The sequence below is a fragment of the Herpailurus yagouaroundi genome, unplaced genomic scaffold (assembly GCF_014898765.1).
Source record: "Herpailurus yagouaroundi ecotype Mexico unplaced genomic scaffold, PumYag 29, whole genome shotgun sequence".
NCBI lineage: Eukaryota > Metazoa > Chordata > Mammalia > Carnivora > Felidae > Herpailurus > Herpailurus yagouaroundi.
Window position 1 is genome coordinate 86,418,267 of NW_024412377.1, and position 25,557 is coordinate 86,443,823.

General features: G+C 39.2%; 1 protein-coding gene across 7 annotated transcripts in view; it reads right to left on the reverse strand.

Annotated features, from left to right (window-relative positions):
• The window catches only part of ADGRV1 (adhesion G protein-coupled receptor V1), a 607,523-nt gene that overhangs the window by 58,714 nt on the left and 523,252 nt on the right, over positions 1-25,557 (reverse strand). For 6 of the 7 annotated variants that reach the window (XM_040448735.1, XM_040448763.1, XM_040448752.1 and 3 more), the window contains one exon: positions 8,657-8,778. In XM_040448735.1, the coding sequence (XP_040304669.1) occupies positions 8,657-8,778 (122 nt within the window). Of the gene's footprint in view, positions 1-8,656; positions 8,779-25,399; positions 25,516-25,557 lie in introns of those variants that run through there. The other variant, XM_040448771.1, reaches the window with a different exon arrangement.

Consider the following 25,557-nt stretch of genomic DNA (forward strand, 5'->3'; position numbering starts at 1 on the left):
CAAATCAATGAAAGAGTCCCAACCTCCCCTGGCTTCAACATGTTTATTCCAGGGTTTTCTGGGAAGATTGCTTTTCCACTCTTCATGAATAGTTCATGTGCTAGTCTCCAATGGAAACAAAGTGACATTTCTTATTACTGTTGGCTGTTGGAAAGCAATTGCAAAGAGAGTGCCTTGAAACAATTAGTCCTCTGTAACTGATTATTTAACAATGTGTATTTCCCAAGAGCTGTTTATCCTCAAAAGGAAGCAGCCAAGACTAAATATGTACTGTATCTAAGCCGACACCTGCACTGAACCCCTCTGGATACTAAGTAGGAATTCTCACAGAAGAAAATTAATGGAGGATTATTAATTTTCTTCTCTATTCCATTTGCAATGAACTCTGTATGTTTCCTGAGCACAGAAACATGTTCCATTTCTTATGATACCTCAAGGACTATTTTCCTTTGGAGAATTTCTTCATAAGAGAAGGCATTAGTTTTAAAGCTGAAATTCAATATATAATGACAAGAGATACCTGGAAAACAAGGAAGGAAGAAAGGACATAAGGGGAAAGAAGGAGGGAAGGAAAGAAAGAGGAGTAAGAAAATAAACACTATTTTTCTGTATTAAAAGAATATTTATGTGTTCAAAACAGTCTAGTTGGGGCACCTGGGTGGCACAGTTGGTTAAGTGTCCGACTCTTGATTTCGACTCAGATCATGACCTCACTGTTCCATTCCGGGAGATGAAGCCTGGCTGTTAGTGCGAAGGCTGCTTGGAATTCTCTCTCTCTCCCTCTCTCTCTGCCCCTCCCCTGCTCAAGCTCTCTCTCTCTGTCTCTCAAAATAAACATTAAAAAAAAAAACACCCAAACAACCTCTAGTTACCACCAAAAAAAAAACAACAAAAAACAATAAAAAAGTAAAAGAAACTGTTTCTACCTTTGAGTTACTTATTTCCCAGCCTAATGTTTAAGACATGGGGTGAGGAATAAAAATGATTTTAACCAGCTGATCTTAAATTTGAACATAGGCTATATATTTTTAGCTACAAATTCCATGTTGTAACTCCCTTCTCTGAAATAGCGAATGGTTCAAAAATTGCTAGGGAACATCTCGAGACCAGATGCTTGTATAAACGAACATGTATAAGCCAGTTACAGACAGAAAGAGTCAAACAGGACTCTGAACAATGTGGTCTCATAACTCACATTCTGAGAAGTGTCATATCCCAATACTATGTAAAGTTCTGCTCCCTTGCCAGCTTACGCATTCCAAGAATGCATTTCAGTTTTTGGAAATGTTCTTATATGTATATGAATCTTTTCCAAAAACGTGTTTTCCAGCATCTTTAAGAAGCTCATGCCTGATATTGCTGGCTACCCTTATTATCCTATATGGGATTCCCTACACATGTGAAAAAATTGTCAGTTAGTAAGGCAGCCCTAGAAGAAAATCTGAAATAAATGCTGTGTTTAAGTCTGAATCTGACTGGTTCCAGTTAAAAATAGAAAATACTTTAGAACGAAATTAAGCTAGGAGTGATATGCAAAATGTGTGATGAATGTGGCACCTACACTGACCAATCAGAATGGCTGGAGGTCTAGAGCTGGAGTTAGGATCCTGGAGGCTCCCTATCTGGCCACGCATTAACCTTTCAGCTGCTGGAAGTCTGGGGATTCTCCTAGATTAAGCCTGGGACATAGGCAAAGAGTTTAAACCCTAGCCATTTATTTCCATATTTTAACAACTGACAGGGTTCAAGCAATGCCTAGCAGCTGAGGATAAACTCTTGTGATTGTTCCCATTATTGTTACACCGTTTGGATACACCTTGGGCTAAACAGTTTAAGAAAGCTGTGATGTATAAGTATGAACACAAATCTTAGAAATAAATTCAACTCACTTAAAAAAAAACAAAGATAATTGGATTAATGGATCAGGGAATTAAAAAAAAATTAAATGTGGTCCCTTATGAATTAATTTCTTGTGGACTATAGAGACATTTCGTTAGATGATAGATAACAAGGATATTCATAATAAACTGAGGTCACATCAACGAAATATCCCAGTGATTTGACAATAGCTGTCTTTGGCCTTATCCCAACTTATATCAATGAACAAGAAATTCAGAAAATACGTATAGTGGACATCTGTTACAATGGCCCACCTACCACTGTTGCCCCTCTTTTATTGATAAAAGCATCATTTCTTCTGGTGGGAATTCCATTCTATGTAGTTTTTGTGATAACAATTGAACTCCTTCTACTGATGGAGACTACTCATGACCCAAGTATGGCCAGAGTACCTTTCACATGTGACTGGTTTCTGCATAGTCGGTGATCCAAGGTGAGGGTAATTTAAGTCTTAAAGGATTTTCCTACTGGGGGATAAGCTCCTTCCATCCTGGGGTAAGAAAGCTGATAGGAGGTGAGTCTTGCACTGGTGGTACCACCATGGTCAATAAGATATTAAGCAATAAAAATAATAGCAGACAAATTTAGAATAATTTTTCTAAACTCACTTTGCATTTGTATCCATCATGCTTTGTAAAGTACTTCATACACATTTTCTTAAAAGCTCAAATGTATTAGATGCTTGGTAGCTCAACCCTGAATCTTCAGAAAGTGATCAAGAAATTCCTGATAATATTTCAAGTGATCAAGATTCCCTTATTTATTTATTTTTATTTTTAATTATTTTTGAGACAGAAAAACAGAGCATGAGCAGGGGAGGGGCAGAGAGAGATACACATACAGAATCCTTAGCAGGCTCCAGGCTCTGAGTTGTCAGCACAGAGCCTGATGTGGGGCTTGAACCCATGTCTATGTCCATAGACATAGGAGAAGGTGTGCAACATCACTACTCATCAGGAAAATGCAGATCAAAACCACAGTTAAGATATCACCTTATACCTGTGAGAATGGTTATGATAAAAAAAAAAAAAGGCAAGATATAACAAGTGTTGGAGGAGATGTGTAGAAAAAGGAACCCTCATACCCTGTTGGTGGGAATGTAAATTGGTATAGACACTGTGGAAAACACTAAGGAAGTTCTTCAAAAAATTAAAAACAGAAATACCATATGACCCAATAAATCTACAACTAGGTATTTACCCAAGAAAACAAAAACACTCATTTGAAAGATATAGGCACCCCTATGTTTACTGAAGCATTATTTACAATAGCCAAAATATGGAAGACTTAAGTGCCCACTGATGGACAAGTGGATAAGGAAGATGTAATACTTATATACAATGAAATATTATGCAGCCTTAAAAAAGAATGAGACAGTGCCATTTGGACCTAGAGAGTATTATGCTAAGTGAAATAAGACAGAATATGAAAGATAAATACCATATGATTTCACTTACCTGTGGAATTAAAAAAAAAAAGAATAAACAAAGAAACAAAAAGCAGAACCAGACCTCTAAAAACAGAAAACAAACTGATGATTGCCAGGAGGGAAGTGGGGGTGGGAGGATAGGCATAATGAGTGAAGAGGAGTGGGAGACACAGGCTTCCAGTTATAGAATAAGTCACAGCAATAAAAGGCACAGCATATAGAACACAGTCAATGATATCATAATAGCATTGTGTAGTGACAATAATTACACTTATGGTCAACACAGCATAATGTGTACAGAGATGTTGAATCACTATGTTGTACACTTGAAACTAATGTAACATTGTGTGTCAACTATACTTAAATAAAAAAAAAATTTTTAAAGATTTCCTTTTAAGGGTGTCTGGCTGGCTCAGTCGATGGAACATGCGACCCTTGATCTTGGGTGGTAGTTCGAGCCCCCATGTTGGGGGTAGAGTTTACTTTAAAAACAAACAAACTAAAAGATTCCCTTTTTTTTTTTTTAATGTTTTTTTTTCAACGTTTATTTATTTTTGGGACAGAGAGAGACAGAGCATGAACGGGGGAGGGGCAGAGAGAGAGGGAGACACAGAATGTGAAACAGGCTCCAGGCTCTGAGCCATCAGCCCAGAGCCTGATGCGGGGCTCGAACTCACGGACCGCGAGATCGTGACCTGGCTGAAGTCGGATGCTTAACCGACTGCGCCACCCAGGCGCCCCAAAGATTCCCTTTTTAAAATTTCATCAAACAATAAATATACAAAAATTCAGATTATTATAAAAAGATAACTTTCATCTGTTAGTCTCTGGGCACCTAATCACATAATAATAGTCTGGATAAAATAATAGTCTCTATCACATAATAATCTGGATAAAAAAATGAAGCAGTAATCCCCTTTGAGCAAAATAGAGTAGCCAAGCATAAGATACACACTTTTGTGGGTGCAGATATTGACAAAAGCCAGTTAAAAAAAATACAAAGCCAATAAAAAATAATACTAACCACTAAGTCTTCATGGAACATACTTGGAAGATCTTACTACCATATAGCCATATTCTATAAAAATGCCCAAGTTGATGACACGAGACAGTTTACAAACTAAATGAACTCCAACGAACCGTAGAGAAATCATATTTTTCAAGTGTTTCTTTTTTTAACAAAAAAATTTTTTTAACGTTTATTTATTTTTGAGACAGAGAGAAACAGAGCATGAACGGGGTAGGGGTGGGGAGGGGGAGACACAGAATCTGAAACAGGCTCCAGGCTCTGAGCGGTCAGCACAGAGCCCGACGTGGGGCGCGAACTTACGGACCTGAGCCGAAGTTGGATGCTTAACCGACTGAGCCACCCAGGCGCCCCTCAAGTATTTCTTAACAGGCATTTCTTTTAGGAATGATTAACTGAGCACTGGTACCAGGAAGGTACTGGTGTGCCAGAATAGCACATAAGCTCGTGGCTTCAAGAGTGTCACAGAGATGGAATGAAACTCATTAAATATGCGTTTGAGATGTTTTTAGTTTTTACATATACTTAGCTTTGATTAAGTTCCTCTAAGAAACAGGCCATAACAATTACGCTTATATCTCACCATGAAACATAGTTTAATGTCCAACAGTCCTCGTTTATTAGTAAACTTGCATAAGTGCTCCACAGACTTTTTCGTGTATATGTGGTTTGATAGGTGATACTGGCTACCATCTTAACCTTGAGGTTCACATTTATTTAATTGCTGGTGACTGGTTCAATCATGGATTTGAGGTGTCTAACCTCTACTGAATCCCTCCAATTTCTCTCTAAGCAGTCTGTTTCTTGACCATCTATCTTCCAACCCACCATAGTTTGCTATTTACTTTCTGCCTAGAAACTTCTCTGAACTTTTTACCACTTTTAGCTCAAGCTTTCAACCCATTTTTCTCAACAAATGTCCTTGCTTCTTGACTTTCAGAGAAAAGAGAGAGCATTAGATGCAAATTCCAACTTTCCTCACTTCCAGCTTCCAAATGGTTTTCCATGTTCCTCCCTCTCTCCCTAGCCTCAGAGAGAGAAACATCTCTCCTCCCTCTATCACTTCTGTTCTTCCTGCCCTGTCCACGATCTTGCCACAGCAAAGAGTCTTTCTTTCCTCCACTTGTCAGTTTCTCCTTTTTTGTTGGTTCTTTTCACAAGAAAACAGAAACAAAAAATCTCCTTTGAACCAACCAGCCAAACATCCTTCCTAAGCTATTACTTTCTTTATCTCTTTCTATACTCCATTAAACTTCTTGGATAAAAATAATTGCTCCTCATGTGAGGTACAGTACAGTTGCTTAATATGTTATGCCATTTAATTAAATCACACCATAATCCTAAATAGTATGTATTCCTATTTCACAGATGAAGAAAGTAGAAAAAAATTTGTATCCATGACTCAACTAAAGTCAGCTGGATAGACTGGTGGAGTTAGGATCATGTTCACTATATCAGCAGTTCTCAAACTGTGGTCCCTAGCCTGGCTGTCTCAGCATCATCTGGGAAACCGCTAGAAAAGCAAATTTCCAGACCTGCTCAGATCTACTGTATCAGAAACTCTCGGTGTGGGGCCTGACAACCTGTGTTTCAACAAGCCCTTTACATGATTTTGCTGCAAGCCACAGGTGGGGAACACTGCACTGCACCACAATGCCCCTCGGTCCTCAGCCTATTTATCTTCTCTGCTGCACTTGACAGTTAGTTAGTATTGTTTTCTTCTGAAACTTTCTTTTCTACCAGAAACTCCAAACTCTTCTATTCTAGTTCCCTTTCATTAATTATCTCTTTCTGTAGCTCTCTCCTAAAACCTAGTTACTAAATTATTATTATTATACAATTATTAACTAAAATTAACTTTACCAATGACTCCCACATCTTACCAACTCACCAACCTCACTGCGTATTTCCTAGAACCCTATGCCTGATGTGATCTTCATGTTGACTAAAGATGTTGGTACCCAGCCATTCACCTGAGCCTGGCATTTCTAAATGATGTTGCTCTCGGATACTCCACATCCCTACATTTTATTGGCTAACCAAATTCCATTAATGGTTATCTTTACAATTCTCAAACCTGTCACCTGCTCTCTATTCCCAGGTATGCTGCTGAAATATTATAGGCTGGACTATGATAGGAGCCCACCTCTAACTGGAGCTGTTCCACATTTCATTATCCTCCTAAATGTTTCCCAGTCATCCTTCTAAAAAGTAGTACAAGCAAGTCATTCCCAATCAAAATTTAAAAAATTTTAAAAACAAATCAGAGCAAAACAAATAAAAACTCCAACTTTGATGGCTTCCTACTGCTTAAAAGCTGAAGTTCAACATCCCTTCCGAAGCATGGTAACATGGCACTGAGGCCAACTTACCCTCGTCTGTCTCGGCTCCCAGCATTACCTTCCGAACTGCAAAGGCTTTCTTCTTGCCACCCTCACCCCAACTCTTCTCTAAATCTCGGCAAGATTAATCAGTTCCCTTTTGTACTGCCCAGACTAACACTGTTTCTCTGCCTGAAATACTCATCTCTAACCATACGCTCATCACTTACTTAACATTAAAGGTATTGCAAACTCAATGGCAGGTAAAGTGAATGAACGAAGTCTATCCCATGTATAATAAGATCACATGCCCCATCTAAAGGGGGAAGCATCCACTTAGGACTTGCCAATTGCTGCCAAGCAAGTACTGCTATTAAAGAAAAGCCAGAAATTCAAGTTTTAATGTGAGATTTCTCAATTTTAAAAGTTTGCAGCAAATATTAAACAATTTTTTAAAGAGTTTTTTTTTAATGTTTTATTTTTCTATTTTTGAGAACAGGGGGAGGGGCAGAGAGGGAGGGGGACAGAAGATCCGAAGCAGGCTTCGTGCGGACAGCACCGAGCCTGATGTGGGGCTTGAATTCACAAATGGTGAGATCATGACCTGAGCTGAAGTTGGGACTCTCAATGACTGAGCCACCCAGCTGCCCCCAAATATGAAACAATTTAAAACACTGTTCTGTATACCACTGTGTGTCCACCAAACAAAATACATCTGCAGGCTGCCAGTGTGGACCTCGGTGTTAGTTCCAATAGACCCCTGGGATTCAAAGCTGACCAGACAGGGCCTCTGATCTGAAGGGCTCACTTCCGGGGCTCATCTCAAATGCTAGCACTTGCAGGAGTAAACAGGTGCTTCACTCAACCCTTTTGTTTGCACAGCACCTGGCATAGTGTATTCTAACTGCTAACTGTTTACTCCCTTGAATCATCACGTTGTAAAGGAGCAGGCCTGTCCCCTCCACCCTGGGACTGTAGCACTAACACAATGTGCCAGCAGCAGGTGCTTGATGGTCTCTGTGGCTATACAGAGATATCTACATACCTCCTTGTATCAACCTGATGCCAAACTTTCAAGTTACTTTGTATTTTCTGTCCTTCCGAAATCCATCTTATGATTTGCTTAGGCACTGGGCTGGAAGATATGCTGTCACTAAATAATTTGTTTCCTTAAAATCCTTAAAATGAAATCAAAATATGCTTTGAGTCTCGTTTCAGTTGTATGCTGTAATCCTAATAGGTTTTTCTACTCATGTTCCTTGCAACATGGTGGTCCAAATAAGGAGTTTTTAGAGAGATCTTTGGTAAATTCAAGATATTATTTTGGTCTGGGACAGACCTTTTCACTTTGGAAAATAAGGAAAATGAGTTCATTTGTTCCATTTGTTAATTTCAGGGTGCAACTTTTTTCCATTTAACAAAAGCACTAAAAAAGTCAGCTTTAATTTTTGCTATAGTTATATAATTCCTAGTTATGCTATCCAAGCACGCTCACAAAACTAATTTAAGCTGGGCATTGCCAGACTTAGAGGATGTCAATCATTTTTCAGTGAACCAAAACACTCTCATTTCACTAAGCACCAGGCGTAAGAGTGGACTGCTTGAACACTGCTATCTATTTCACTCTTCAATTGCTCTAACATCTAGACACAGCCACCGTCCATGGCTACCTGCTGCAAAGTTTATAAACATCAATCCTGCTGAAAAAGAAATATGTTTTTGTAGTTACTCAGATGTTATCTAAATAAAGGAGGGTAAATATTTCACCCTTTATATTATCAGTATAAACAGCAAGTTAGAAGCCCAGCCATATTTTAGGTATTAAAGATTTAGCCCTTCATCATTTTATTCTGCAACTCTGCATGATGTTGTGTGTAAAAATTCACCTACGTGTAGACACTTGATTCCTTTACATTGAAACTCCATGCCCGTGTTCATGAGCATACATGTGTTCCACCAGCAACCAGATTGTAAGCTTACCTGTAGACTGTTGAAAATGACAAAGAGGACCAACATCCAGAAGTGTCTGTAAGCCATGTGCAGGCCTCCCCAAAGCCATGTCACAGAAATCAGGGCAAAGAGATATAAAACCAGCGGGACTTCTGGAAATAAAAAAAAAAATTTTTTTGAGCTCTGGGATCCTGCCTAGTCACAGATACACACAAATGTATATTGGCTCCTTTCTTGTAACACTCTGTATGCCTAAGTACCCATTTTGAAAGAACAACCTTGGAAATCCCATTCTTATGCCAGAAAAGAGAGGGCACATTGCTGAGTCCACATTCTTTCTGTTTTCCTGATTGGGGGGGGGGGGGGGGGTGCAGAATGAGAACTGTTCCTCTCCTAGACTACCACCTGCTGGACTGTTCAGGAAGTGCCATGAACAACTGCAGAGATGCAATCACATTTCATCCCCAGGTAAATCCCCTTAAAAGAGCTTTCCAGCAGAAAATGGCAGGCAGCGGTGTTGCTCTGGAAATTAGCGTAGTCCAACCCAACAATTTAAAACACAAATGATATAAAAACTAGCTTGTGTGTCATGGAAAAGTATGTACTCATCCCTTTTTTTTTTCTGACAGAGAAGACACCAAACTTTATTTTATTTTATTTTTTTTAATTTAATTTTTTTTTTCAACGTTTATTTATTTTTGGGACAGAAAGAGACAAAGCATGAACGCGGGAGGGGCAGAGAGAGAGGGAGACACAGAATGTGAAACAGGCTCCAGGCTCTGAGCCATCAGCCCAGAGCCCGACGCGGGGCTCGAACTCACGGACCGCGAGATCGTGACCTGGCTGAAGTCGGACGCTCAACTGACTGCGCCACCCAGGCGCCCCAAAGACACCAAACTTTATAGCTAATGTTAGAGTAAAGGTGAAGTGACAGGTTCGCCAGTGTGAACACTAAGCTTATTCGGCCTGCTGCTTCTCGTGCAAGTTGTTGCAGTAGTTTTCAGGAGAGATCTCTTCAGGGTCAAGGGCTTCATTACTCATTTGACTTTGACATTTGCATTGTAGAATAATAACCTTAAAAAGGGGATTTTATTATTTAAATGACTACCTACAGTAGACTTAAAAAGTGAACCTAACTTTATTTGCAGATCCTAACAGCTGCAAATAAACACATTTCAAGCTGTCTGAAAGACATCAGGATGGACCACACCATTGACAACTCTTAGGACAGACTTCAAGGTCCAAATATACCCACCATTTTATCAAGTAATGCCTAAAATCTACATGCACTCTGAAAATTTGAATAGTTAAATAATATGACTTTAGCAATTTTAAAATTTTATTTTGAAACAATGTCAAACTTACAGAAGAGCTGTAAGTACAGTATGACAACATAGTTTTTCTCTTCCCCGAACCACTTGAAAGTTGCCTTCCTCCATCACCTTCTGAATACTTTATTTTTTAAATATATTTTTTAAGCTAACATTTTTAAGTTTATTTTTTTTAGTAACCTCTACATGCACTATGGGGCTCGAACTCCTGGCCCCGAGATCAGGAGTGACACCCTCTTCTGACACAGCCTGCCAGGAGCCCCAAAACTTAATTTTTCTGTTGTTTTCATTTTTCCCTCTGAAAACTTTAATGTGTATTTTCTACAAAGATTTTCTCCTACATAAACACAATAGGACCATCAAATCAGGAAATCAATACTCATATATTCCTGCCATCCTCAGATCTCATTCAAGATTTGTCCATTATTTCTGTTATCTTTTTTGCAGCGGAAAGGTACAGCTGACATGTTTCTGTAGTCTCCTTTAATCCCAAACAGTTCATCTGTATGTCCTTGGCTTTTATGACTGACACTTTTGAAGATTACCGGCCAGTTTTTCCTGTGGAGTGTCCTTAAATTTGAGTTCATCTGATCTTTTCCTGTGATTCAGATTAAAAAATTTGGCAAAAGTCACAGAACTGATACTGGGTTCTTGTTCTAGCATTCTTTTATTGGGTGGCACAAAAATTCCATTTGTCCCATTACTTAGGCTGCTCATTCAGGTCATGTGATTAAGGTAGTGGCTGCAAGATTCTCTACTGTGAGGTCAGTCTGTTTTCCTTTGTGATTACTAATTATCTGTGTGGGATTACTTTGAAACTGGATAAAACCCTTCCTCTTATCAAATGTGTGATTTATCCATTATTTATTTTTATAATATGGACTCACAGATTCTCAATTTATTTAAAGGGTTATTGGGGTGCCTGGTGGCTCAGTAGCTTAGGTGTCTGACTTGATTTCCTCAGGTCATGATCTCACGGTTCATGGGTTTGAGCCTTGTCTCCCCTCCTCCACTCGTGCTGTTCCTGTCTCTCTCAAAATAAATAATAAACTTGAAAAAGGGGTTATTACTGACTACTATCATTTTGATGCCCAAATTATCCTAAATTTGAATAATGGAAGCCCTTGCAAGATAGGATGGCACCGGTGCCCTTTGTGCCTTGTGTTATGTTCTCATGATTCTGTAAGTACTTCCTTGGTTTCTGGCCCAACAAGATGTTTCAAACTTATCTTGTACTTTCCCTGATCCAGTTCTGGTTTCTTTTTGGGGAGAATGGCATTTAGAAACCAAGATTAGGTGGTCAATATGCTCGCTATTATTGGGGTGTTTCTGCTCCTAAGCCCTCTCTGTAGACAGAGCTAGAGAACCTATGTAGGTACACATATGAACACACACACACACACACACACACACACACACACACATTTACATCTAGATTACTGTAGCTATTTCTACATAATGAACATGATTAGTTCACACTAATATTTCCAAATCCAATCCAAACCACAGGGTTAATTCTCACTTTTTTCCTTTAATTTGTGTAAATCTCTTGTCTGTTGTTAAGAAATCTAGTTCTCGTTATTCTTAATATATTTATCTATTTGACCAATTGCCCTTGTTGATTGTATCTAATCTCTGGGTGCTGTTATTCCTTCTCTTGCACAGATGACCCCCCAAGCTTATTTGGGTTCTGACATCTCAAGCTGGGCTGTACCCCATCCCTCACACAGATGCCCCCCTCATAACGAACAGGGTTCCCACACTCCATGCTTGAACATCTTCCTGTGGATGGTAATTGTGAAGAGGGCTTTAGGATGGAGTTCTTTGAGAAGGGAAGGGAAAGGCAAAAAAAGAAACAGGACAAAAGAAAGGAAAGAAAGGGAAAGGGGGAGGGGAAGAGGAAAATGGAACCTGAGCATTCTTTTTTTTTTTGAGGAGAAAAAAGCCTTTAAAAGGACACTATGCTGGTATCTTCCCAAAAATACCCTCCATAAAAAAAATATAAAATTGCCTGAGTTATTATAACTTCACAGAGAAAATAAGAATAATATAAGACATGGCTTATACAGATGAATAATTCCTTTGTCATTAATGCCTTACAGCAGGACAGGGGAAAATATATTAAGATTTATTTAAATTTTATAAAAATTCATTTTTGTTTAATGAAATCATACAATTTGATAAAGGACCAGAGGCTCATTTTTACTAATGACAAGATACCCTAATATTTAGGAAACTTCCTATGCTATACTCATTAAATTTTTTAAAGATTAGGTATTAACTCTGGCAATTGCATTCTTTGTTCCACTGTGTAAGTACAAAATTCTATTTATGGCTCTGTGCAGAGTACAAAAGGACATGCATACTCTGCATGGACAACTAGGAACCCAATTTTCAAAATTTGGCCTTCATGTTCCTCTAAAGTGCCTAGCCCAACAAGTGCTGTGTGCTGACAGAGCTCAGTGGGGGAGCTGAGAGAGCATACAGGGGCCTGACCAGAAACACCCAGGCCTAGGTTTTCCTGGAACTCTGCAGACAAGTGTGGTGGCTTGGCACCGGAGGTCAGAAACTCTGCAAGGAAGAAAGCCAGGCATAAATAACTCAGCGAGTTGAACAATAAACCCCAGGCTGGTTTTTCAGCAGTGCAACAACACTGAGGACATGATTTCAGGTGGAAGAAACCTATCTCGGGGTACATCCAGATTTTGTGGGCCTGAAGTTCATACAACTTGAAGAGATATCTTTAAAAAAAAATTGCAAAATGCAAAATTAGGCATAAAATCTTGGAAAGGGCCTATAAGCAAGGGAGAGGCCCTAAAACTTAAACTTCATCAGCTTTATGCTAATCCACCTCTGAGGAGGTACCTTCACCCTCTTTGGGGCCTGGAGTAACTGACCACAGGGAAAAGGGCTGTTGGGAGTGGGTGATGGGGACAGACGTGGGGTGGGGGGGGGGGTGATGCTAATAGCTACTGGGAATTCCATTTGGTAAGGAGAAAGTTAATGCTGCACTTAGTGAAAATCATATCGGTTGTATATTTCAGAAGCTGACATTTCACATTTGATGAACGACTAGTAACTTTTCTGTTGACTGTAAAAGTCAGTGCTTACCGAAACAGGTATTTACAACTGGCCACACTAGAAACTTATGTTTACAGGTGAATTTGTTAGAAAACAGAACTTCAATGGCTCTAGGTACTATCACCAGAAACATCTTTGCTGCAAGCATTTTGGGGGCAAACATTTTAGCAAAGTTAAAAAGACAAATGGTTGAGGGTTTGGTTCATTTTTCCACTGACACACTACACTCATTTTATATAAATCTTAGCCCTCAAAATGGTCTCTACACTGGCACTGAGTTTTGAACCAACATTTCCTATAGAACTTTAGGATGTCTATCAGTGAACTGTGACACTATGCCAATAACCAACAGTGTCGAAGGGCTTTTACAATGTACTTCAAAGCTCAGTTACAAATATGCATCCTAGTGTTTGGAAACTGGTAACTCTGCTAATAAAGGAAGAAATTTTAGTGAAACAAAAAAAGTGTGACGATGAACAAGGAGATGAATTAACAAACAAACAAAAGCCTGGCACTATGAATGAAAGACTCTGAAGACAAATGCTTAGGTACAATCCACAAAATAAAACCTGATACCTGTTCAGGCAATCTATACACATTTAAAAGGTATTCAGAGATGGGGGGCCTGGGTGGCTCGGTCTATTAAGCATTCAGCTCAGGTCATGATCTCATTGTTCATGAGGTCAAGCTGACAGCACACAGCCTGCTTGGGATTCTCTCTCTCTCGCCCTCTCTCTGCCCCTCTCCTACTTGCCTCTTTCTGTCTCTCTCAAAATAAAGAAATAAACTTAAAAAAAAAAGCACACAAAAAAATAATAAAATGTATTCAGGGGTTCCTGGCTGGCTTAGTCAGTACACCATGCGACTCTTGATGTTGGGGTCATGGGTTCAAGCCCCACATTGGGCATGGAGCCCATGTAAAAAAAATAAAAAATAAAATGCATTAAAATATTTTGTATTCACAATAAGGTCTTTTTAATTTTGCTATTCATTTTTCATATTTCATCATGTTCTTCTTAATGAATGCCCTCTTTTATTTTCCATGACTTTTATCTTTTACGGCCAAATTGCTTTATTGCCTATTATGTGGTGATTTTGTTGGCAGTGAAAATGGTTGCTATTGTATATACATATGATGGAATATTACTCAGTCTTAAAAAGGAATGAAATTCTGACATGTGCTGCAATGTGAATGAATGTTGAAAACATGTTGATTAGAATAAGCCAGGAAAATATTGTAGGATTCCATTTACATGAGGTGCCTGGAGTAGGCAAATTCTTCTAGACAGAAAGTGAATAGAGGTCACCAGGGACTGAGAAAAATGGGGAGCAGGAAATTCTGTTTATCGGGTACAGAGTTCATGTTTGAGTTGATGAAAAACTTCTGGAAATGGATAGTGGCGATGGGTGCACAACATTGTGAACGTACTTTTTGCCACTGAATTGTACGCTTAAAAATGGTTAAAATGGTAAATTTTGTGTTATGTGTATTTTACTACAATTTTTTGTTAAGGTCATGCTAAAAAAGATAGGCTGGTGCGAAGATGAAGTTCGATGACAGGGAGGGAAAAAAAGAATCAAATCCTCAAAGTACTTGATTTAAATACTTAAATTAGCACAGAGTCATTAATGTGAAAAACGAAGTAGTCTGAAAAGGTTTTAGTGAAAGAAATTACTTGTGGAAAGGAAAAAAAATCAGCAAGTGGATATGTCATTTAGTACTTACCATCATTAAGAAAGTCTACTTATGGGATTTTGTAGATTCCACTGAGAATACATAAAATCTCTTTATGTTTTAGTGGAAAATATGATTTCAATGAATTTAATTGCCATTTTTAAAGAAAGTATGGTGCTGTATTATCTCTTCTCTTTGTAATTGCAGCCTTGGCTTTATTGCTATGCACCAGTGACAACAATAATGGCTTTATTATGGAAATCGCACCTCATTTACATGAGGCTGAAATTTATTCTGTGTTTACAATCTTCTAAAGTACTTGTTTTAATTTTACCTCACTGACCTTCTGATTCTAACAATTTGGATGTGCTACTAAAACAAACTCATCAATGTAAAACAAGGCATGCAGCTGTGAAATAATGTGTAGATTTAAGATATTTATGGGGCTATTTCCAACAACAGGCATGTATTATTTTTAAACGAGAAAAAAAGGTAATTGAAAACAAGGTATAGAAAGGCCTTATTTCTAAATTATGGGCCTTTTATTCTGAAATTAGCAGATACTTGGAGGCAGAGAAATTTCATTGATCTGGCCCATTTATTGGTGAGAACATATTAATTGTGTTCTTAAGCTTTCTTAACAAGGGACAACACTAACCCCACAATGCACAGTCACCTACCAGTGTTCTCAGCAAATAAACCAAAAGTCCTGGAAGAATACAACAGGGCACACAGTTCACAGAACTGCCAAATCAGCATTAGGATACTGTGGGTAGAACAGATCATGAATCTACAAACACTTACAACAGAATCTGGAGACAGGAGCCACAGGACTTAGTTTCCCTGTTCTCTAAAGGGGTTTTTAAGAGCTCTTAAATGTTTGTTGCAGCAGGCTAGACTTTGCACACCTCTGCTCTCCGCTATATGCCAGGTTCTTCACTTTTCTTAGGCATCCTTTCTTTCTTTTTTATTTATTTATTTTTTTTTAACGTTTATTTATTTTTGAGACAGAGAGAGACAGAGCATGAACGGGGGAGGGTCAGAGAGAGGGAGACACAGAGTCCGAAGCAGGCTCCAGGCTCTGTGCTGTCAGCACAGAGCCCGACGCGGGGCTAGAACTCATGGACTGCGAGATCATGACCTGAGCCGAAGTCGGATGCTTAACCAACTGAGCCACCCAGGTGCCCCTCTTAGGCATCCTTTCTAAATTCATAATCTCCACAGTCACTTTCTTTCAATGAGCACTTTAGGGACAGCAATTTCCAAATGTGCACCTCCATGTCCCTTGAGCTCTATAATCCCAGGTCTGGAGATTCCCCTTCCTCTCAGACTTTCTCTTCCTTCCTGGTCCTAGTACAACCATTCACATAGATTGACCCCATGCCTCATTTCCCCTCATGTGCTGCACCACATGGGATGTGGGGGGGGGGGGAACCATCCACGTTAAAGCACTTGGCACACAACCTGGCACAAAGCACAAGCTCAGTAAGCCTTACCCACTATCATCCTTATTCTCATGACCATTATGACTTTAGTCAAGTTAGGCAAATAGTGCATGGCTATACATAGCCCCTTCTTACCTATTTGAAGAGCCCAATTATCAGGTAATAAAAAAACATGTTGAGCTTTTTTTGTACCTGAATTTCCCAAAACTATTTGGCTACAGAACCCTTCTGGAGGCACCTGAGTGGCTCAGCTGCTTGAGCATCTGACTCCTTAAATTTTCTTTTTTAAAAAAAAATTTTTTTTGACGTTTATTTATTTTTGAGACAGAGAGAGACAGAGCATGAACAGGGGAGGGGCAGAGAGAGAGGGAGACACAGAATCTGAAGCAGGCTGCGGGCTCTGAGCCGTCAGCACAGAGCCCGACGCGGGGCTCGAACTCACAGACTGTGAGATCGTGACCTGAGCTGAAGTCAGACACTCAACCAACTGAGCCACCCAGGCGCCCCCAATTTTCTTTTTTAACGTTTTATTTATTTTTGGGAGACAGAGTGTGAGAGGGGAAGGGGCAGAGAGACAGCGAGACACAGAATCCCAAGCAGGCTCCAGGCTCTCAGCTGTCAGCACAGAGCCCAAGAGCATCTGACTCTTGATTTTGGCTCAGGTCATGATCTCACGGTGCGTGGGTCGAGCCCCATGTTTGTGCCGACAGCACAGAGCCTGCTTGGGATTCTCTCTCTGCCCCTTCCCAACCCTCAAAATAAATAAGTTAACCGAAAAAAAAAAAAAAGAACCCTTCTGTTTACCTAACATAATCTGAAGATCACACTTGGAGGAGGGTTGCTGTCAGAGTGTAGACTGTAATTTCCACCACATCCAAAGTGTTACTGAAAACTTCCTGAGCAGCCTATTTATTTACTTGTTAAATGTTTATTTATCTATTTTTGAGAGAGAGAGAGAGAGCAAGTGAGCAGGGGAGGGGCAGAGAGAGAGACAGGGACAAAGGATCCAAAGCAGGCTCTGAGCTGACAGCAGAAAGCCTGATGTGGAGCTTGAACTCACAAACCATGAGATCTTGGCCTGAGACAAGGTTGGACGCTTAACCAACAGAGCCACCCAGGTGCTCCCCTGCCAAGCCTATTTAAAATTTTTTTAACAATTATTTATTTTTGAGACACAGAGAGAGACAAAGAGAGAGCAAGTGTGAGTGGGGGAGGGGCAGAGAGAGAGAGAGAGAGAGAGAGAGAGGATATGAAGCTCTGCGCTGTGAGCCCTGAGTCCGACGTGGGCTCCAACTCACAACTGTGAGACCACAACCTGAGCCAAAATCAAGAGTCAGACACTTAATCGAATGAGCCACCCAGGTGCCCCCTTACCAGCCTATTTAAAATGGACCTCTCAGTGTCTTCTATTCTCTTCCCTCTCCCCTTTCTATTCTAGTCTAACCCATCCAATCCCACTTAAAACTGATGGCAATGAATCTCAAGAAGGTATTGTGATTCACAAGAATAAACTTCAACTCTAGAAGGTAATGTAAGTAGCCTGCAGGACATCTTAGACAATGGGTACAGCAAACACAACTAATAGTGGGAGCCTACACATACCACCTTTGGACACGGATTTACCCGGACCCTTAGCTGATAGGTGAAGAAAGCAAGCCTAATTTGGAAGGATCTGTACAGGTGAAAAAAATGGATCTGTAGGCAGAGAAGAGAGTTAATCAATATTGGTCTAGAGTATATTTTCCAGAGGCAGAGAGGAGGAATGTGAACAGGTTTTCAGAGGAGTCTCAAGGTCTCTGAGAACCTAAATAACGGTACTTTGTCACCAGCTGACTTAGGGCTGCCCTGGATGCTAAAGGACAGTCCAGTGTCAGGCCTACTTTGAGTGTGATTTATTGGGAATGAAAAAAAAAATAGTACAAGCCTAGAATTATGGTCTCGCCTTGCAAAAGCTATATATAATTTTCAATTTGCAGACTATAATTTTGAATCTAAGGAGAATAATCAAGTTAGATGAGACATACCCACATGGACCTTGCACAAACTGTTATTAGAGTAATTCCATTTGAACCATGTACTTCAAAGTTGCCAGATAATATCCTCCTGGGGGGGGGGTGTCAAATAGGTCTGTGATACTTAAGGAAAAGGTTAAATGGTGTTTTCTTCTTGTGAGGAAGATGTCTTGGAACTATGGGGAGAATTATCACTTGGGTTCACAGCCAACATAGTGATTTTTAACACACTTCATAAACATTTCACACAATGACATTATGACAGAAGTTTTTAGGAGGTCTAGAACAAACATGAAGCCAGCCAACTAACAACTGAAGACTGGCTTAACCTAGTTTACTAACTACACTACCAGTTACTCAGCCATTAAAGAGTTCAAAACACTCATCCCCAGGCATGCTCAGACACCTAACAGCAATTTCCAACACATTTAGCTTCTATAATACTATGAAAATATACAATGTGTCTTTCAACCTGCTTACATCTATATTTTGAATCTTACTATATGGCCTCATAATTTTTGGAAATTAGGTTACTATGTATTTGGTCATGAATAGCCAGTTATATTTTACAGATGGTTTGATAGGACACCACACAGTAGTCATTAAGAGTTAACAGGCTCACATTCAACACTGAAGTCTTGAGTCAATTCTGACACAATGTCTCATAAAAATTAATACTAAAGATGTGTTCAAGAAAATATTTTTACAGTGTGTTAAATATGTCAGTTCCAGAATTGTTTTCTGGTAGACCCTCAATCTGGATAAATGCCAGCTGACCTCACACTTATTTCCTTTAATTTGGTTCTCTAGCTATCACATTGCAAAACTGTTAACACCAATTTAAAATTTTATTTTTATTTCGTTTGCCATGTCACTATTCTAAAAAGTCTACTTGAGCCAAATCCTTTGGATCTTCTCTGTCAATGTGATTAATTGCATCTCTTCTTCCTACGGCTATCAGATTATCAGGGCATTGTCTGGTCTTTTTTTTTTTTTTTTAATGTGTTTATTTATTCTGGTGGGGGGGGCGGCGCAGAGAGAGACTGAGGCAGAGGATCTGAAGTGGGCTCTGTGTGGACAGCAAAAACCCTGACACAGGGCTCCAACTCACAAACAGTGAGTTCATGACCTGAGTCAAAAAGGGACGCTTAACCTATTGAGCCACCCAGGTGCCCTAGGGCATTGTCTCATCTTCAAAATGATGTAATGTATTTCACAAAAGCTTTGAGGATATTACTTACGCTCTGTTGTTAAATAATATCTATAAGTAGAGAAAACTAACACGAAACCCACATACAGAGCTGTTTGCAGGTATACACAATAATAACAGACCATAAAGTGGTATAATATCTGTGTTACACACAGGCTTATCATTGTTCATGTAAGCAATGGCACAGTACCCACAGGTGTGGCCAGGAATTTTATCCATGTGGAAGTAAACGAATATCTTATTGCTTATTCTTACTAACAACCTTGGACCAAGCCCTTACAGAGAAAATAAGAGGAACCATTGTGTTTAAGAAAGAAAGGCAATATCCAGATTGGATGCCATGTGTATCATTTACAGAGAAGGAGGCTGTCCAAGATGACAGTAACATCAATACGGATAATGTTTTTGTATTAGTGACCAAAGTGATTTGTACCCAATGATATATCATTAAAATGTCTTTGTATATTTGTCATATGTGTATTACATATTTGTAATGTCATATGGACAGCTTAAAATCTGTGAGATCTTAATTCCAACCTTTTTTCTCTTTTTCTCCTCTTTCATTGGGAATTCAAATTGTTAATGGTTAGACTGATTCACGGGTATCTGATATTAGTAGCAAATTTTGTCCTAGGCTCAAAATTATGTTTCCACATTTTTTTTTTAAGAGTAAGAGCACTGGATAAAGAAGATGTGGGAGGTACACACACACACACACACACACACACACACACACACACACAGAGGAATATTAAACAGCCATAAAAAGGATGAGATCTTGCCATCTACAACAACACAGATGTGCCTAGAGGGTAGCATACTAAGTGAAATCAAATCAGACTGAGAAAGACATATGATTTAACTTACATGTGGAATCTAAACAACCAAACAAATGAATAAACAGACAAACAAAAAGCAGATACAGATCTATTAAACCCGAGAACAAACTGATGGATGCCAGAGGGGAGATGGGTAGGAAGATGGGCAAAATGGGAGAAGGGGATTGGGAGGTAGAGGCTTTCAGTTTCTGGATGAATAAGTCATAGGAATAAAAGTTACTGCATAGGGAGTGTAATCAATGATACTTATAGACTTGCATGGTGACAGATGGTAGCTAAGTTTGTGGTGAGCACAGCATAATGTATAGAGAAACTGAATCACTATGTCCTACACCTGAAACTAATGTAACATTGTGTGTCAAATATACTCAAATAAAATTTTTTAAAATTAAATCTCCCTTCCTTAGGGGCAAAAAAAGAGTGAGAGCATTGGAATTTTATTTAACTCTAGGTACCATCGTTTTGGCATTAGTAGATAAGACTAACGAAAGAGCAGCCATACAGTTTTTTTTGGCCACTGTGCTTCCCAAGTCCCCAAAAGGAGACATTTTTACTATTCGATTCTGTCTTTACTAGACAGGTCCTGCTACAGTTTCTGTTTGTTTCTATCCATTTGTTACTTTCTTTTTTTTTAACCAGGTGGAATTTTGTGAAACGCGTTTGTAAAAAACCAAAATTTTTTTTCCTGGTTGATAAAGCAGCTTTAATATAACCACAGAATGAGTGTTTATTTGCAAATACTCTGGAATTTCCCTCTCCTTTCTCAGGAGAGAGGAAATCACCACACTTCTTAGAAATTGTATAATTAAATGAGTGTAAGGATCAAAAATTGTTCATTTCAATGACTTGTTAATTTACAACACTGATTTACACTATCTTTATAGAACTGTGCAATAGGGCTTCAAATTGTTCTTCAACAACCTCAGTCTTTCCTCCAATTCAACATCTACTTCTTTCTGTAAATTGGTGCATCCTAATTATAAATCACATTTACTTTCCTGAGGTTATTTATAATAAATTTTATAATTTGCTTCTGTCAAATTCCATTAAAAGAAAAAGATCTGTTTTGAATATGGGCCCTTGGCAAATTACATTTTTTTTTTTTTTTAAAAGCAGGCACTGAGTTTGATTGGGTGGGATTTATTCATAAAAAAGGCAGAACTGCAGCTATATGAGCAAGGACTCTGGAGTCAGACTACTTGAAGGCCATTTACCAGTTGTGTGACCTTGGTAAGTCACTTCACTGCTCTGAGACACAAGTTTCTCATCAGTAAAGTGACAATCATATTAGTATCTACCAAATAACGTCTTGTGTATCTAGGGAGAATTAAATGGTTGAAATGCGCAACACTTTGAACAGTGTTATGTACATTTTGGCTATTGCTTGTTATTCAAGAAATATGTTTTAGCAAGCATCAAAAATATATTAGATAAAATGTGACAGATAAGAGGATGAATTACATATGCATATTCCTTCAAATAGCACACACCCACCCACCCACCCACACACCTACACCCACCCACCCACCCACTCCCACACACACACACACACACACACACACACACACACCCTATACTAAAAGGTAGAAGATAAGTATTAGAAGAGAGAGACCAAGTTACAAAAAAACCCAGGGAAGGCAGCAGTTAACTCCCACTGATAGTATTGAGAAGGGGAAGGAATTTCAGGTGGGCCTTGAAGATGAGATCTATTTCAGCACGTTAAGTATTGAGATTAACGTACTGGGAACAGCCAAAAGAGAGCCACAAGAGGCAAATGCATAAATTAGTGTAAATTAGTCTTTCCGATTGGAATTAAAGGTCAAAGAAGGTGCTTAATGAGGAGAATGTTTGTAGCACTACATGGTGAAGGCATCTTGAGGGCTAGGTTAGCAATACAGAATTATTTTATAGGAAATGAAAGCCATTTAAAATTTCTGAGAAAGAGGTGTGGCCTTATCAAAACAAAGCTTAATCTCAAAGGAAAGTAAATAGATTGGCGGAGAGACTGCTGCAGGCAAGGACACCAGTTAGGCAACTACTGCTGTGGTCAAAGGGGGAGATAATGAAGGCCTGAGGCAAGGGAACGGCAGAGGAGAGGCCACCACAAAGGAGACGACACAAAAATGTTACCGAAATAGAATCTAGTCATACCCCCAAATCACAAACCAATGAGAAACTTCAAAATTATGCAGATATTAGGACTTTACTGAAGATTCTAATTCAGTATGTCTGCAGGGAGACTCATTAAAAGCATCATTTTTGAAAATCTGACTTTTTTTTTAAACTAGGCTCTGCACCCAATGTGGGGCTTGAACTCATAACCCTGGGCTCAACAGTAGCAGGCTCTACCGACTAACCCCGCCAGGTGTCCCTCTGAAAGTCTAATTTTTTTTTAAATTATTTTTTTAAATGTTTATTTATTTTTGAGAGAAAGAGAGAGAGACAGCATGTGAGGGGGTAAGGGCAGACAGAGAGGGAGACACAGAATCCAAAGCAGAGTCCAGGCTATGAGCTGTCAGCACAGAGCCTGACGCAGGGCTCAAACTCAGAAGCTGTGAGATCATGACCTGAGCCGAAGTTGGTCGCTTAACTGACTGAGCCACCCAGGCACCCCTCTGAAAGTCTAATTTTGATAATTGGTCATATTTGACAACTATTGACCTAAAAGTCTATGACTGTGGAGTTAAAAGAAATTGCACAGGCTTCAGTTAGGAAAATAAGAAAAGGATTAAAAGGAAGAAGAAAAGGAAGAAGAAAGAATAACATAGAGATCAGAGCAGTTGGGGAAGGCAGAAAAACAAAGCCAATGACAATTTTTGTACTTCCTGAGGACAAGATATTATTCTCAGAGAGAAGATAGGGAAGAAGTTGGGAAGAGAAGTTGGGCTCAAGCTGACAGATTTGAAAATTACCACTATGATAATGAAAAAGGCAAAAGCAATCCCTAGAAACCATTTATACTCCACAGTTGTAAATCTCAAGAAGAATGACGCATGGCCTGGGATTTCACAGGAAAAAAAGAAGAGAGAATCATAAAAACCAAGGGAGATGAACTATATTCAGTTAAGTTGTGGTTATCAGTACTGATCTATGTGGAAGAGTGTAGGATAAGGACAAGAGGAGAGAGGTCAGTAGATCTGGTGTCCAAAGTTATATAGGTGATGAATGAAAGAGAATAAGCAATGTAGTCTCAAGGCTTAGCAGTGAACAGAAGGTGAGGAGTACAGGCAGTAGTATTCTTCAAGAAACTGGTTGGTGAAGGAGAGAGTCAGGGAAGTAACGTGATAAGGCATTGTGGGTAACCTAATTTATTTATTTATTTATTTATTTATTCATTCATTCATTCATTCATTCATTCATTCAAGAGACAGAACTGAGGGGAGGGGTAGAGAGAATCCCAAGCAGGTTCCATGCTGCCAGCACACAGCCTGATGTGGGGCTTGAACTCACAAACTGTGACATCATTACCTAATCCCAAACCAAGAGTTAGATGCTTAATAACAGACTGGGCCACCCAGACACCCCTAAGCTCTTTTAAGTCAGTGAAAAGTGATGCATGTTTTTAGACGGAGAGGAGAGACCCAGAGGAGAGGGAGATACTTAAGAGGTAAGGCGATTGTGGACAATTTAATGAAACAAGTTCTAAGAAAAGGAAAAACAGATAAAGGACACAATCCAGAAGGTTAGCTTTGGTGAAAATGAGTTACCTAAAATGGGAGGAAAGAGGCAAAGAAGGGAGGCAACAAAGATAAATGATCAGATAAAAATAAGGACAGGTTAGTGAGACAGCATCACGCTGTGTTCACACCTTGCAGAGAGTAAGAGTAGAAGATATTAAGCACAAAACTTAGGGGCAGTGAAATCTGTTTCAAAGATTACTTAAAGATCAATGAAAGATAATCCAAATGATTTTTGAGATGCAGAGGTGGCTCAGTTAAGGTCACTTACAATAAACTCGTTTCCACTACAGAGTAGCACTAATTGGTTAATAACAAGGAGACAAGTGTGTGGCATAGACTGGACCAGTGATGGGCAAAATTGCTCAAGGAGGGAGCCAAATTGGTGAGGAAATCAAAAGTGCCAGTGAAAATATTCTTGGGACTGTCCCATCACAAGGTTGAGGGAAGGGAGGTCACAGTGAGAATGAAGAACAAGTAGGAGCAAAGAACTGGGAGAGAGAGACAGAAAGCAGTTGTGTTCAGAGGTGGAAAGGGAGATTGTGGACTAGGAAAGGAGGCTATCATGAGGGACGGCAACCACAGCACCATGAAAAGGAAGGCTAAGCAAAAAGCATAGATTTAAACATAGGAAAAAGTGTTACCCAGGGACATAGTAACCTTACACAAGAGAGCAAAAATATATTTGACATCCTAGTAAATTGGAAGGAGTGGCCTCTTGTAACTGGTTGTAAGGAAAGTGATCTTTTATGGTAAGGTAACTGAAAAAGTACTTGTGTGAAAGGATGAGACTGAGTTTGTTACTGCTTCCTGGCCCAATGAAACCCAAACTTCTCTTTTGATATGGTGATGGGGTACTTTTCTGAAAAGAAACCACTTACAAAGATGCCATTTTCAACTTCCTGGATTTTATAATATGCAAACTATTAAGTACAGCATTATGATCACAGACATTGTGCCAATTATACCTTTTTTTTTTTTTTAAGTTTATTTATTTTGAGAGAGAGCGAGAAAGAGAGAAAGGGTGTGGAATGTGAATGGGGGAGGAGCAAAGACAGAAGAAGCAAGAAAATCCCAAGCAGGCTTAGCACTGTCAGCGCACAGCCTAACATGGGGCTCGATCCCACAAACTGTGAGATCATGACCCGAGCCAAAATCAAGAGCCAGATGCTTAACCAACTGAGCCAGCCAGGCACTCCACCAACTATACATTTTAAAAGAAGTTTACAATGCAATTGAATTCCCCAGATTACCCATCCCTACTTCCTATTTCCCTAATTTTATCAGCCCTATTTTCCTTTATTTCTGGATCTCCTCTTTAATATCATACCAGTTGATTAATGTGGGATCTTGTAACCATATGTATTTTAAAGACCTATGTAGATATGGGATAATAAATTGGAACTTTTTCTAAATAATGAGAATGGCAATAAACAATAAATAGAAAAAGCTGCAAATCAAGAATGGAATTTACAGTTAAGAATTTGGGATTTGGCTGACTAGAGAGACTCAGGTGTATTACAGGATCACCACATTAACACTGACTGAGGTGGCTCATAGAGCAGGTCAATGGGGAATATAATGTTCTCAATGCCATAAATAATCCAAGATAAAACAGCCTTGAAAACTGATTTTTATATTCTCTAGTAGAGTTTTATATA